General features: G+C 36.3%; 2 protein-coding genes and 1 long non-coding RNA gene across 3 annotated transcripts; 2 read left to right on the top strand and 1 right to left on the bottom strand.

Annotated features, from left to right (window-relative positions):
• Positions 1–1440: 1440 nt before the first annotated feature.
• Positions 1441–3518, top strand: LOC145779497 (uncharacterized). The gene is made up of 2 exons (XR_014290555.1): positions 1441–1646; positions 1991–3518. It is a non-coding gene; the product is annotated as an uncharacterized LOC145779497 (long non-coding RNA).
• Positions 3519–3522: 4 nt separating this feature from the next.
• LOC145779495 (uncharacterized) lies at positions 3523–5470 on the top strand. Its single transcript, XM_082591098.1, has one exon. The coding sequence runs from the start codon at positions 3595–3597 to the stop codon at positions 4564–4566; it is 972 nt and encodes a 323-aa protein (XP_082447224.1). The 5' UTR covers positions 3523–3594; the 3' UTR covers positions 4567–5470.
• A 1366-nt stretch (positions 5471–6836) lies between these two features.
• Positions 6837–13945, bottom strand: LOC145779517 (checkpoint protein HUS1-like). The gene is made up of 7 exons (XM_082591125.1): positions 13415–13945; positions 12873–13000; positions 11516–11692; positions 10868–11005; positions 10199–10314; positions 9816–9976; positions 6837–8725 (listed from the first exon to the last, which is right to left on the bottom strand). The coding sequence occupies exons 1-7, from the start codon at positions 13464–13466 to the stop codon at positions 8640–8642; spliced, it is 858 nt and encodes a 285-aa protein (XP_082447251.1). The 5' UTR covers positions 13467–13945; the 3' UTR covers positions 6837–8639.
• Between the last annotated feature and the right edge of the window lie 1755 nt (positions 13946–15700).

The raw sequence follows: 15700 nt of genomic DNA, 5'->3' as shown, positions 1-15700 counted from the left end.
TTTGATGTCGTTGAAGCACTTGTTGAATCGTTTCTTCACCCCTTCAAGGACTTTCACTTTCAACTCCTCACAGGTCACAAGATCACTGATCTCGGTCAACTTCTTTCAGCAAATTGTGATGGTTGAAAGCAAGACTCCGTAATACGCCTTGGACTCGCCCTGGAAAATGTCTAAAGCCTGGCAGATAGGCTTCATCATACGGAGATATTCGCCGAAGAAATTGACGTCAGGTAGAAAAGAACGAAACTTTGCAACCAAACCGATTATATAGCTGCTTGACACGCCAATATTGCAAAAAAACAAGCTTTTTTTTCAATTTAAATTAAAAAAATAGCGGGTAGCGGGAGTGCGACTGAAAAAAAGTAACGCCTCTCCCGCTAATTTGGAAAAAAAATAGCGCCGCTACTGCAGCCGCTACTACAACTAAAAAGTAGCGCCGCTACCGCTACTTTTACCAAAAAAAACTTTTACCTTTTACTTTTACAAAAGTAGCGCGCTACTGCCCACCTCTGCGTAATACTTATTTTCAGTTGTGCACACATAAAACAAAACACTTCTTCAATTTTTTTTTAGCGGTAACTCCTGTCATTAATTTAGCCCAAAAAGGGAAGGGGTTACCTAGACCTACTTCAGGTCGTCTGTCAGGGGACACCCACCAGCAAATTTGTCTGTCACATACATTTTTGTGAAGCTTAACACTCACACATTAATTTTCAATTGGTTTTATTCGATAACTATTTCAGCTGACGTAGCTCAAGTTAAGGGGGTCACCTACTTCAGGTCGTCTGTCAGGGGACACCCACCAACAAATTTGTCTGTCACATATATTTTTGTGAAGCTTAACACTCACACATTAATTTTCAATTGGTTTTATCCGGTAACTATTTCAGCTGACCTAGCTCAGTTAGGGGGGTCACCTACTTTAGGTCGTCTGTCAGGGGACACCCACCAACAAATTTGTCTGTCACATATATTTTTGTAAAGCTTAACACTCACAGATTAATAATGAGTTGGTTTTATCCCATAACTTTTTCAGCTGACCTAGCGCAAATTTTGGAGGTATAAAACTTGTCTGTCAGAGCCCCCCATCACCGAAAATGTCTGTCACATACCAGACAATCATCTAGAAACAATTTACTTTACAACCAACTAAGTTTCAAGCGGTAACTATTTCAGCTGACCTAGCGCATTTTTTAGGCCATAAAAAATGCCCCCCATTCCCATACCCACCACCGGCGGCTCGGCAGATTTTCAGATTATGAGTAGGCTACCCACATACCACCGGACATCGCTGTATGAATAGAAATTGATAACTTTTTCACCTAGGGTGGATGTCGCGGGCTCCTGGTCTTCAAGGTAAATTCTTTTCATAAACTTGGCAACTCGCGTTCACGCTTCACAAAATCACAAATCAGTGAAATCACACTTTTTCAGATTCAGTTCAGACGAGCGGACCGGAATTCAGAGATTCCACTTGCTTGATTTTCAGACCAGTTTTGCTGTCTCCTACAGGGTTGGACTAGGCCTAGGGAATACATTTAGGCTACATGACGTGGGTTCGATTTTTATCCTGTTATTATAAAAAAAATGCTTGCTTTGGTGATCTTGGCAATTGACTAGTAGACCGTATGGTTGTCTCTCTGTCGGTATGGGAACTTGTGTAACTTTGCATTATGTATATTAATTGCATATTTCAAACATGTACCTATGTTCCTGTTACTAACAAATAAAACATTGATTGATCTTCATTTGAAGACATCTGACTTCAAAAATTATGAATAAGAAAATTGTGAAAATTTAAAAGAGAAATCTAGGATAGATGTCAATAACAAATTTTCTGCTCGTAATGGACATGTACAGTGATTGTAGATCTAATGTAAATGAAAGACTTCATACTCCATAGTTTTTAAACGTAAAACTTTGGATTTGTATTATAATTGTCAATTGATATCTTAACTTAGCGGCATCTAATCGATGGAATAATTCCCAGGCAACAAGACTTCAACAATCGGAAACTTCACTCTTTCAATCTCGGTGACCGGGCCTGCGTCTGTGATTCAAAGCCGCTACAAGTATGCGACACTGCCAGGATTTCAGCCCCGATAGCTCAGTGGTTACTCGCCCGGCTCAAGATCACGCAGCGTTGGTTCGACTTTTGGGGTGTGCGCCTGAGCAACGCATTTCAGGACTGCTCTCCATTCAGCAGCACCTAGTGAATGGAATAATTCCCCAGCAACAAAACTTCAACAAATGGAAAACTTCACTCTGCCAATCTCGGTCTGCTCTCAGCAATCTGCTCCAGTTTCCTTCAGGGTCGGTTAATTAAGCCATCAACCATTGCAGAGTTATTCTGTTGCAGAAAATCTTCTTCTACAAACACGACTACACAATACTGTAAGTGTGATTTTGTGCAAAATCTACATGCAAAAAATACGTCCGGTTGAGATGTTAAATGTCCACTGAAAGGGCCAGTCCGGGAGGACATGCTTGACCATCGCAAAAAAGTACAAATTTCGAGGCCTGCTTACCATATTTAATGTGTATGTTATTTTTATCATTTGACATGAGATGGCTGCTGACTCGACGACCAGCTGGTCTTTTCGCAATCTCCTCGTCATATGACACACAACAGTTTATAGCATCTATTTTTTATTATTATCATGTTTGTGTTGTACAGTAGGGTCGATGTGCGTATTTGAGACCATCAAGGTAATTGCATTCACTTTATACATTTGTAAATATTTTGCAATTGAAAATAATTTGACAGAAAAAAATTATTGGTTTATTTATCAATAATGTTATCATAACTTGTGTACCGGTATGTTTTATTTATTTTCGCTAACTATGCAACTTGTTTTTTGGTTTTCAAATTACATGTTTGGAAAACTCCGATTTTAATAAAAAAGATATAAATGGCACTCTGACTTTCAAACGGCATAAAAAATAAATATGTTAATGAAAACTGCTTTTATCAGGGTCCGCGTATTGTTGCTGTCATCGCATTATTTAATTTGTGTTTTTTACAAATTGTTTTATTAGATGGATTTTTCCGTAGAATTCTTCAAAATTATATCTTTTTGGTGTGATGTCTTGTGCAATGTGCATGAGATCACAGCACGGGATTACAGTCGCTTGTTTTTCTTTTAATGGCACGCACCTGTCTGGAGACATCATTTTCTTTACTTCGCTTAATTGCAAGTGGTGGACAGTTATGCAAAAGAAAAGAGATATTTTTTCGGTTGTGGTAAAGGTTTGTTACTTGACCCATTGTCATTGTACAGATGTTTGTAAGCAAAGACAATAATATGATTAAATGAATGAAGTATGCAAACAAAAAGCCAATGCTGATACACTTATCCGATAAGGTTTGCTTAACATTAAATAGGTTTTGGTTAGGAATTTGAGATATTGATACAATACGATTGATATGTTCACACAGTATGCGCTTAACCATTTCATCTGGATCAACTCCTACAAAAAGTCAAAAATGGCTCTTGTTAAAGTTATATGTTTTTCAGTTCTAATTAACATAGATTAGTCTTTGCTAACAGTACATTTGCTGGTTAATTAAGAAATATTTGAAGCAAATGCAAAATGTCTTGTGAAAGACCCAAAAGAACCAGAAAGATTGTAAATTATGGAGAAGATCACCTGCACTGGATTGAAGAAGCTCAATTACAAAAAGCCTTTCTTCGGTCTCTTCATGACAAAGATTCACCTCATAAAAATTCTAATAACATTAAAAGAAATGACCAAGCTACACCAGAAAAGAGTAGTGGTCCATCATCTCGTAATAAAATTGTGTTGTCAGATTCTTCAAAAAGCGTTGAATCTAGAAGTGCAACACAGTCTTCAAACATAGTAGTATTGGAAGATATTGATAATAAAGATAAACATTCAGTTTCAATCAGTAACAATAATGAAGATATGCAACTCCCAAATGCAAACACAAACTCTAAGCTGCATGTTAGTGATTCTTGTGAATTGCGACTTACTCGTCTACAGTCAAAATTATTAGAAGAAGCTGGAATGCTTTATCCTGATGCCGAAGTTGTTACAGCATCATGTCAAGACAAAATAGAAAAAAAAGACACTACTTTGGTGCGGAAAGTAAAAGAATCGCCAAGTCACTCATGCCCACTTAAAAGTAATCTCTCTGATATTGATGATGGTTCGTTAACGCCAAGAGTGAGAGCTCAGCGGAAGTTTGCCAGCAACACTTCTCCACCACAAACAAGAAGCAATAGTCCGGTAAAAATGCACAGGCGAAAAGTTCTTTTTACAGACTCAAATAGAAAACAAAGTACTCGTATGCCAAGTAAAGAAAAGTTTTATGCAAGAGGAAGGGCAGTACGGGCTTGTTCTTCAGAAAATGAAAAGTCAGACATTGTTTTGATTGATAGAGTGCAAAAAAAGAAAAAGCGTACCAGTGGATTTAATCAGACTGGGCACAAAAATGCTCCAACGTCTGTTTTTGATGGCATGCCAAAAACAGACAATTTTTTATCTTTTCTATGCTTTCGTAACACAACGCTACAAGTGGAGTTGCAAGATTGTATGGACTGAAATATTTAACACAATTTTTAAATCTTTGCACTCAAGTTTTTTTTGTCCATTATTTCAATAGTACGTTTTACTAGTGAACACAATGGCACTGCTATGGAATTTTACGTGTTTGTTAATAAGTGAGATATTTAGCTACGAAATGAACTTATGTAACTGGTACCATCCACTAATATTTCCTTGTAACATATGGACATGAGTTGAATGCTTAAAATTGTTGTTGTCACAACCTTGACAGCATGGCAGTTATGGGTTCTATAACCGTTTTTGGCAATTTTTTTGGTAGTTGAAATTGAATCATTGTTTGATTATATACCGTAGTACCGTACTATGATGTATTATCATATTAATACTACTGTATTATATAATTAATACATTCAGTCTTTAATTAGGTTTAAAGTTGTTGTTTTTGTTTGAAATTCATGTCTACCTTCCCACAGTATCATTCCTGTTGTTGATTGATGTGTTTGTATGAACTTTGTGTTTTTAATATTTACTTAAACAATAAGATTAACTGTGCAATAAAATTAGTCACATAACTGCAGTAACCCTATCAGGTAATATAGAAAACATTTGTTATACAACGTTGGTATAACTCATTACTTGCGTGGTGACTAAATATGTTATAATCATCAGCGATCAAATAATTCCCTGATTAGGCCTACAGTAAAACTCATTTTCTCCACAATTTATCCAGAACAAACTATCACCATTCTCCAATACAAGCGCTGGCTGCAATCAGGAATGCTGCTCTCAGAAGTAGTGACCAACTGACCATAGCCAATTTGCTAACAAAAATTCGATTTATGAACTAAACTTTATATCTTACAATTGGTACCGCCGCAAATAGTACCGTCTGCATCAACATTGCATGTAAATACAACTGCAATTATTTTTCTCAGTCTTATTTGTGTTGTGTAGACATAAAGTGGCTATATTTCGGAGTATTTCCAACACCTATTATACATTACAATCAGTACTACCGGTTTTGTGTACCTGGCGAATTCAGTCGATCTGAATGACAAAAGCAAAATCTTTCAAAATTTTATTACAACACAATCAGCCAATCACATATTGTAAGAACAATGCCAACTGCGCAAACACTTAAAAAAACGAATAGATCGTCTCGCTCATAGCCAGTGTTCCCTCTAAAGCAGTGGTTCTTAACCTATGGGTAATTACCCACATGTGGGTAATTTCAGGATAGCAGGTGGGTAATCAGCTGAACCAGAATATTTAGAATTATAGATGTAACAAACAATGTCACAGCTGTAAGTGGTAAAGTTGCTTTATTGCTTATGCTTTTTTTATTATTTGAGTCCGTTCAAAACAACCAAACAAGCACAGTGATATTTTATCATTTTTAGAATTGTTTCGTCATAGTGATTTATTTTTCGCATCATTTTTGTTGCCGGTTTTATGTAAGCTAAAACCTCAATTGCTAAGGTAACAGAGATCAGTAAGTCAGTAGATGTAACAGAAAATATATTTCGCACTTGTTAGTTTATCGTCAGTTCTGATAAAGGGCAGTTAAGTTGTTATTAAAAACATTACTTGTAGGTTTTAACTGCCCTTTATCGGAACTGACGACGCACTAACAAATGCGAAATATATTTTCTGTTACATCTACTGACTTACTGATCCCTGTTACCTTAGCAATTGAGGTTTTAGCTTTCTAGATATGGAACAGGGATCGTTTTAGAACAAGACTAGGTCAGAAAGCGAGGCAGACTCCGACTCAGCTCAGCAGCAGCCTAGAGCAGTTAGCTACGGTTTTATGTATTTCATTTTTGCGACATAATAGTAAGATTTTTCTTGTATAATCAGTTCAGTTACAGTTGTTTTATAAGCAAGCTTGATGGCTGCGTTGCTGTTAGCAGTTGTTTGAAGTAGTTTATATAGCTAAGTGTACATTTAGAGTTAGTGTTGAGACGAGCGAGCTATATTCTTTTGAAGATGAAAACTTGGGAAAATGATGGGAAAAGCATATCCAAATGTTGTGCAAAACCACTAACATTGTTGACTATGTTCCCTTCCACTTATCTCTGTGAATCAGCATTTTCAAGTGTTGTTGCTTTGAAGTCAAAATTTTGAAACAAGCTGTTAGATCTGAAGTCAGATTTGCTTTGTGCAGTATCCAAAATCGCACCCAATATTGCATCAATTGTACACAAAAAAAAAGCGCAAATGTCTCACTGAAACTATTGATGCCGTTCTTTACGTTAAATGTTGTTTTTGTTGAATAACGCTGTTTTATATTTTTAATATGGTAAAATAGATAAAATTAGATTTTGGGTAATGGGACTTTGATCTGGACAGAAATGGGTAATAAGGGAAAAAAGGTTAAGAACCCCTGCTCTAAAGTGCGCAAATGCGCAAGAACACCAAACCATTTACTACACAGTGTGATTTGATTTCTGCGTACTTCCAACGTTTCAAACTTAAAAAAGCTTTTAAGTATAACTTCTACAGAACGTATCTGTGATTTGTTGAATCACACTCAAATACAGTTAAAGCGCTTCTAAAACAAAAAGCATTATAACATTTTCCTTGTGATTTTTTACCTCAATGAATAAAAAAAAATCAAGAAATACAAACGTTTGCAAAGAAAACGTTGAGCTTGTTCGGCTCAACATATTTTATGCTTGGCTACCACTGACCTCGAACCTCTCGAATCAAATTCAACCTGGATATTGAAATCATTAATCAAGACGTCAGTTTGATCCTTCACATTAACACAGCTGTGTTTTACAAAATCATTGAATGTTTCAATTTGTAATGGAAAAGTAGATAACTTAATACATCCGGTGATATGTAGGCTAACTTATGTAACAAAAAACTTTAACCTGCATGTTGGCTTAGGGAACGTTCAAATATTACGTAACGCCTTCGAGGGGGGGGGTTTATGCAAAGCGTTACGTTGGCGTCACATCGGGGGGGGAGGGGGTTCAAGCAAAACGTTACGTAACGCTTTGGAGTACGGAATGGTAGTTTTCTGTGCTGAATTCGTAGTGAAAAAGCGTTACATGGGGGAGGGGGGATTGAAAAAAGCGTTACGTTGGCGTTACATGGGGGAGGGGGGGGGTCAAAAATTCGAAAAAAAAGCGTTACGTAATATTTGAACGTTCCCTTATTGTATGAAAATGATATTAAATAACACAATGTTACTACAGTACGGTATATAATAAATTGCACCTTTTTTCGAGCAAAACAAAATTATCAGATACTGTTGGCCCGCGGGCTCTTCCGCATTATCAAATTTGACCCGCCTGGAAAAAACATTTGGACTCCCCACGTCCAATCTGTGTTGACAAAAGCATCAGAAATAATTAATAGATGATGAAGACGACAGTGAAATGAAGTGTGTGATCACCGGAAAAGCGCAAAAGCAAATAAGAACCATTTGAATTCAGTTTGTAAATTGTTCGTGCTCTTTGAGAGTTTGAAATTGATTGTAACAACTCAATCCACTTGCAATCAATCCACTCAACTCAATCCAATCCACTCGGCAGCAGTGGCCGAGTGGTTAGCGCGTTGGGCTTGCAGTCGAGAGCCTGCATGTTCGACCATGGATCACGGGTCATGGTTCGACTCCAGCCACCCGCACTTGCTGTTGTTTCTCTAGGCAAGAAACTTTACGATAATTGCCTCTACCCAGTGATCGATTTCGAGTAATGGGTAGTACCAAATTTAAGTCGTAAGTAGAGTATACAACCGGAAACAGACATTGCCGTCGGCTGCAGCGTGGGTCAGGGGTATGTCGGAAGGCGTACACCGATGCATAGTGCTCAAGTCCGCTTTCCCGGATAAAGATAAACAAACAAACAACTTTGCAAACCCAGCTTTAAAAAATATTGATGCGCACTGGAAAATTTTATTAGAGGGAACACTGCTCATAGCGATGTATATAAAGGTCACCATGGTCTGGTCTTGTTTATATTGCTTTCAATCCTACAATGATTCCTTTGCTTTTTCAGTTAGCGATCAACAGGTCTGCAGGACAAACGAAAGTTATGAAATCCTACTCGTGGAATCCACTTTCAGGAAGGCAAGGTCTACCGCGTCCACTACACATGTCACACTGACATGACTGGGATTAAAAACTGAAGTGATATGTCGTCGTGAATCAGAAAGAAATGAACAGCGGTCTGATCGATTATATCTGAAAATTTAGATGACAATTTATTAAACTTTGTATATTAATTACCATAGTCCACTCCACACCTGTTATAACCACTAAACTAAAGTATTGAATCCATGCTTATTAAAATATGAAAAAAAGCAACGGCTGTCTGCAATCCACCACAAATTTTCCGCCCCGTATAGCCGACCCCACTTTTAAGTGGCTTAACGTTGATCACCCAGTCAAGTTTGTGGAGTTTAGATCAAAGTGGAAGCATTAGGTAGGACAAGACATCCCACAGACCAAAGAAACCTGTCAAACTATGTGAGCTACTCAGTTCCAATATCTGGGATGTTAATACGTTAGCTAAAATTTTGAAGCTATTATGAAATGGAGTTGTGACAGTAAAACCTGCTTATTTGACATGTAAAATAACGTTGGGCATTCTAGCTTAGCTAGAGTGGAAACGCTTCCATTTTATGTCCTGGGTAACGGTAGTCGATATGTCCAACTTTTAAATAGGATTCCAATGTACCGGTTCCTAGTTTTATTTTAAGTTATTTTATCATTGGAAGTACCTATTGTAACTCCTGTTTTTTATCACATCTGCTACTGAATTAAACATCTTCATCTGTTTACCAACTCAATAACACTCCAATATTTTTAATTTGTATGTCAAGTAGAAAATGGACTAATGTAATGGTGTAGCCTAATTTGTAATTGTTTCTGGATACGAAAGGCAAACTTTTTTGATGAATATCAAATGGATGGAGTGAACAGCGAGTTCAATGAAATCTATTTGGAAGTAATGACGGAAAATATAGTTCGGGCATTGAAGTCTGTCCAAAGTGCAAAATCAATGAAAATAAGTGCAAAATCAATGAAAATAAGCCTTTCTGCACTGTGGACCAGTTTAAGCTATCGAAGCATAGCAAATTAATGATCAAATATGAAGCAATGGAGGTTAAATTGCATGTGCATTTAATGATACAACTTTGTTTGAAATGTTTAAAAAGAAATGAGTTTTGGTGTGGATCGAAAAACATACTTCGCGGACTGGTTCGGCCTGCGCCAAGGCAGTAGCCGAGCAGTCGAGCACCTGTTACATCATATCTCTATGGGAACTTACTGCAAATCACTTTGTAAGGATTTATTTGCTGTCCCGCCAGGAACTGTAAGAACTTTCTAATGTCTATTCGAGCACTGGCAAATTGGCTTGTTGGCCAAAGTTTCGATGAAGCATGTGATTCATTATCGTCATCATGCGGCACCAGTTCAAGATTTTGAAACCTGAAAATTGACAACTTTGTGAGCCTGTCGTGTCAGTTAAAGTAGGCCTACAGAAAAGTTACTTAATAGCCTAGGCTACTACATGACGAATGACGATGCTTACAATAAAGTCTAAACATAGAATACCGGAACGAACTGTTTTTCGTTTTGACAAGCCTTCGACAAAGTGTCACTGCATACTACCTGACATGATATATTATTTTCAATTACGGTAATACAAACCTTGTTGTCACAGATACAAGCTCAGTGGAAACTTTCATCAACATATCTCCTTCTTGATTGGCAGATATTGTCAAGTACGAACTCAAATTCTTCAGTCTCTCGGCAATATTTTTCAGCTGATAGACATAATATTCATAACAAAGACTTCATTGTAAAGTTGATTTCGGTGATTTGAATGTCCATAAAAGGACAAAACTGCTATTCCATGAGAAACTTTACCAAATTTCATATTGTTTAATGCGAGCCAAGGGATATTTAAATTTCTTGATTGAGTGCTATGAACGAGGAACGTGCATACTTCCAATGCCATTAAAACAACCTATCGGCCCGTCAAAGTATTCTTCACTGATTAATAATAATGAGTGTTTTTAAATCGCGCTGTACCCATCGCAGATATGCGTTGCTCCTCAGCGTTTTACAAAGCAGACAATGTCAATAATATAATACAGTATTTAGATGTTAATTGCATTACACAAAAATCGCTCGTTATCTTAAATTGTTGTTTGTATTGAAACTGAAACATAATTATAAGTTTAGAAGGCAGCGGCAGCAATGTAAGGCAAATTTTAAGGATGCATTCTCTGAAGAGTTGATCTTGATTCTTGACTGAGTGTTTGTCATTTGCAATGTAGGCAAACTTTGAAAACAAACAAAGCGTTTTTCACTCACCCTTTTCAATGAAGGCATACAAATACTGACATGAAATTCTGGCATTTTCGGTTCTTGATATTCATCCCATAAGCGACGAGGTATAACGGAGACAGGAATGTCGTGGATGACTGCACGTGATCGACTGCTTAAAGACGGCTACAAAAATATTGAAAATAGGTTAGTCGCCTGGTCGGCCTATTATTGTTTAAATGTTTCCTGACCAGTAACATATAGCTTTTGATTGAACATAGCACTACCAGTACTTTTCGGCTGCCCAATCAAGTTATGCATAGTGCTCCGCCATGAGGACTGACGCGAATAAAATTCTGTACTGGTGAAGTAGGAGAACATCACATGCAGTATTAGAGTTTGGTAGTAAAAACTTGATCTAGTAAAATCCCTTTTTGCAATTGAAGCGGACCTTTTTGTTTTGGATGTACGTAGTGTTGCCTTCTGCTTGTTACCGGGACGCTATTCTATCTCTTTGTATTGTTTCGCTTCATTATATCATCATGGTTGTCTTTTTTTTTACCACAACACAGATTAATTTACCTCAGCTAATTTTTCTTTGCGGTGAAAGAACAAAAGTTAAAAGAAAATGTAAGGTAAGACCAACAGATTACTAATTTTGACACTTTTCCTTAATGTTAAATTTACAGAACTTACCAACTCAATTTCAACTGTAAGACAAGGAGTTTCTTTTTTGGTAAGCTTTATTTTCATTGATTTTGCACTTTGGGCAGACTTCAATGCCCGAACTATATTTTCCGTCATTACTTCCAAATAGATTTCATTGAACTCGCTGTTCACTCCATCCATTTGATATTCATCAAAAAAGTTTGCCTTTCGTATCCAGAAACAATTACAAATTAGGCTACACCATTAAAATAGTCCATTTTCTACTTGACATACAAATTAAAAATATTGGAGTGTTATTGAGTTGGTAAACAGATGAAGATGTTTAATTCAGTAGCAGATGTGATAAAAAACAGGAGTTACAATAGGTACTTCCAATGATAAAATAACTTAAAATAAAACTAGGAACCGGTACATTGGAATCCTATTTAAAAGTTTACTTGTTGATGACCGGTGGCCGGTGCATGAAACTTACTTTTGTTAAAAATGGTGTCGAATCATTGAGATTGTAGATTTCAATTGGCCTACTTTCTACAATACAACACAATACTTATATATAGTGATAAAGATTTGGTAGAGAGTGTGTCTTGTTGAACCATAGGTATACAAAAGCCAAGTAACTTAATCAGATTTAACATGTTTCATTTATTATACAGTAGTAACATTTACAGAAAACAAAAAAACAACATTGAAACAAATTTCAAACGTTTTCGACATTACATGATGTCCTCTTCAGGAATAACACAATACGATACTTTTATCTACATTTAAACAAAATACAATGGTTAAATATTAAATTTACTAACAGAACAAAAAACTGCACAGTGCTTCTTTAGAGTGTTTGTCGTGTTGAACCACAGGCATACGAAGCCAAGTAACTTAGTCCGATTTAACATATTTTAGTTTATTATAGTAATATTTACAAAAAACAAAAGCTACATTGTAGCAAATTTCGAACAAATTATAGATACAATTACTGTATATTATTCATGAAGACTACATCATGTGATGACGAAAACGTTCGAAATTTGTTACAATGTAATTTTTTGTTTTCTGTAAATGTTACCTGTGGTTCAACAATACTTATAGTGTATCAATTTCTATCAGAACCAGTCATTAAAGTATACGCTTCTTAAATTTTTAGTAGCCTACTATTTGTACAAGTACAACTTAGGTGGAGAGATCATTTTGTTAAACCAGAAAAACATAAAACCAGGCAACAACATGGCATTTAAATAACAAAATCAATTTAAAAAACTTTTTACGTTGTTGCAATGAAACTTATTTACATTGGAAGTAGTTCTACTGAACTTATTGAACACAATGTCACTCAGAATTATTCGATGTTTAAATCTATGGACATCAAAGAAAATAGTTGTTCACTTGCCTGTTTTAATTCACACCACATGCTTACACCTCCGTTTGAAACTTGGTCAGGAAGGATAAAATACAACTTTTCTGTGGTGAGACGAAGTGTACACTTTTTAAGAAGCTTGTTCACAGTGCTGACTACATCTAAAAATTAATCTTTTAATGTAACATTGTTTCATGCTTCAGCAGAAAATTTGGTAAAATATATATTTGACTTCATCTTGCGAAAGTCAATAAGTAAGTTTATGTAACCAATAAACAGTAAAAAATAACATCAATATCGGAAAATTCTGCTGTATATATGATAATAGTATGTCGTCTATCAGAGCACCAAGTGTCCTCACATTCATTCACAAAGCAAGAATGACAAATCTGATGCTGAAAGAGACTATTTAAAAACATGGCAATGTTAACTTTGCCATAACTATATTTAAAACCTATGTTGGCAGTGCAATGTATAGCCTACTACAACAAAACTTCAAATTTTTTCCTAAAAGCAAAGGCTTATGCAGACTTGAAATCATTCATGACTACAAATATAAAACATTATAAACATACTTGTAAAATGGTTAATGCAGTCAATGTTGACAACTTTAGCTCGAAATCGCATCTCTTCTGTTACAGGTTTTATGGCCTATGTAAGTAAAGATTTGCAGCAAATGGAATAGAAGCTCAACAAGTTGATGTTTATCAGCAAATAATCTCTTAAAACAAACTGTCTTTGGCTGCTTGTCTAGCTGTAGATTAAAATTAAAACTAAATAATACTGAATATTAAGTGCATATGTACGTTGTACAACTCTACATACATAGGCCTACGTTGTCAATTTTTAGATAATGAACCATGTTTTGATTTTATTAACTGTTCCATTATGTGGAACATTACCAGTTTTTCAAATACCAAAACAAATAAAATGCACTGTGTATTTGACTAAACGCAACACCTCACCATATTTTCATATGTTTGTGTTTACTTTTAAACTGGAATGATTGATAATAATTAATATGGTCTAAGATGCTTAATGATTCTTTTGGATCAGCGCTTGAGACAAAACAACATCAAAAAGGTGTTCACTGTTCATAATGACAGAATTTGTTTTTACTTCTACCATATCATTTTAACATATTAAACACACTTTCTTGAAATATTTTTTTGCTACAGACCTTTCTTATTACCACATTTACAAGCAGAGCATATTTCCAGTTTATTTGTAAGGAGTTTAAGTTCCTTTTTATAAGTTTTATATTTTTTGATCATCAATAGGGATTTTCTGCTGTGAATTGGATATAGTCAGAAAAAATAATCAGTTCACTTGTAGATCGCTGCAATCATCATCATCATCATTTTCAGCCTGTGAGAGCCCACTGCAGAGCGTAAGCCTTCCCCTTTTCATGCCAATTTACATGATTATGTGCTACTTGGTACCAATTGGTTGTAATATTGCATTGTTTGTCAATGTCATCCCTCCATCTTACTTTTGGTTTTCCTTTCTTTCTTGTGGTTTCTCGTGGTGTCCATATTGTTAATTTTTTAGTCCATCTATTGTCCTGATATCTTGCTATATGACCTGCCCAGGACCATTTTAGTTTCTTGATTGTGCTTAATATATCTCGTAATTTCGTTTGATTTCTGATCCATTCGGCAGTCTTTTTATCTCGCCATGTTAAACCCATCATGATTCGTTCGTGTGCTCTCTGCATAGTTCTTAGTTTAAATGTTAATTTCTTTGTAAGGTTCCAAGTTTCTGCACCATATGTAGCGGTTGGAAGGATGCATTGACCGTAGACTTGTTTCTTGAGAGAAAGAGGCAGTTTTGACTTAAATATCGAACTTGCTCTTCCGAAGGCTTGCCATCCAAGTGATATTCTTCGCTGCAATAGACACGCTTAAATATCGAACTTGCTCTTCCGAAGGCTTGCCATCCAAGTGATATATCGCTGCAATAGACACACGTAATTAACCTAATAACTTTTTGTCTTGATGTAATTTGTTATAGCCTACTCACATTTACTCTTGTTTTTATTTCAACATTAAGTCAAAGTTACTAGAACGTGAGAAATAATCAGAAATAATACTGAGAAATAATACTGAGCAAGTTATTTACTAGAACGTCTTTGTTTTTTGTGACGTTTTCTCAAATTTATCACATCAGTAGATGGAGAGAAAGAAGTGTGCCTGATGCAGCCTACTGAAAGATGCTACTATACAGATTACAGACAATTTTACTTGAATAGCCTACAAGCTACAAATTTCCGCGGGAACTCGCAACAACACAGAGAAGACAAAAATTTGCGAAAAAGGTTATTTCCCTGGGTAGATACATGGATCACTGAATTAGAAGGATTAGAGTGTTTAAACGCGGCTTTACAGGAGTGGTGCAACTTTTGCGTTCGTAACCTCGGCTAACCACCGGTGTTTAAAATCATTTAAGATTTTAAAATTGTTACAATATTCAAACCCTGAAATTCAGAGTTGTCTTGCGTAGCGCCTTCGAGGGGGAGGGGGGGGGGGGGGTTTATGCGGGGCGTTGCGTTGGCGTCGCATCGGGGGGGAGGGGGTTCGGGCAAAGCGTTGCGTAACGCTTTCGAGTGCGGAGTGGTGGTTTTTTGTGCTGAATTCGTAGTGAAGGGGCGTTGCATGGGGGAGGGGGGGATTGAAAAATGCGTTGCGTTGGCGTTGCATGGGGGAGGGGGGGGGTCAAAAATTCGGAAAAAAAGCGTTGCGTAATATTTGAACGTTCCCTTAGCCTAAATCGACAAAAATGCTTTTATTTCAATGCGAAGTGTTTGATTTTTTTAATTGAATTTAAATTTTGTTGCTTTATGTCAGTGGAAAAGTGACAAA

This window comes from Aplidium turbinatum, chromosome 11 (assembly GCF_918807975.1).
Source record: "Aplidium turbinatum chromosome 11, kaAplTurb1.1, whole genome shotgun sequence".
NCBI lineage: Eukaryota > Metazoa > Chordata > Ascidiacea > Aplousobranchia > Polyclinidae > Aplidium > Aplidium turbinatum.
Note: the sequence above shows the minus strand (reverse complement) of the source record. Positions and strands in the feature narration are given on the sequence as shown.

Bases quoted from the DNA above. Each gene is read 5' to 3' on its own strand.
- LOC145779517 (XM_082591125.1), bottom strand. From the start codon at position 13,466: ATGCGATTTCGAGCTAAAGTTGTCAACATTGACTGCATTAACCATTTT. The intron at 10,315-10,867 runs GTGAGTGAAAAA...TATGTCTATCAG, and splicing joins GTATGCCTTCATTGAAAAGG to CTGAAAAATATTGCCGAGAG. The intron at 8,726-9,815 runs GTAAGTTCCCAT...CTAAATTTTCAG, and splicing joins TCCTTACAAAGTGATTTGCA to ATATAATCGATCAGACCGCT.
- LOC145779495 (XM_082591098.1), top strand. From the start codon at position 3,595: ATGTCTTGTGAAAGACCCAAAAGAACCAGAAAGATTGTAAATTATGGA.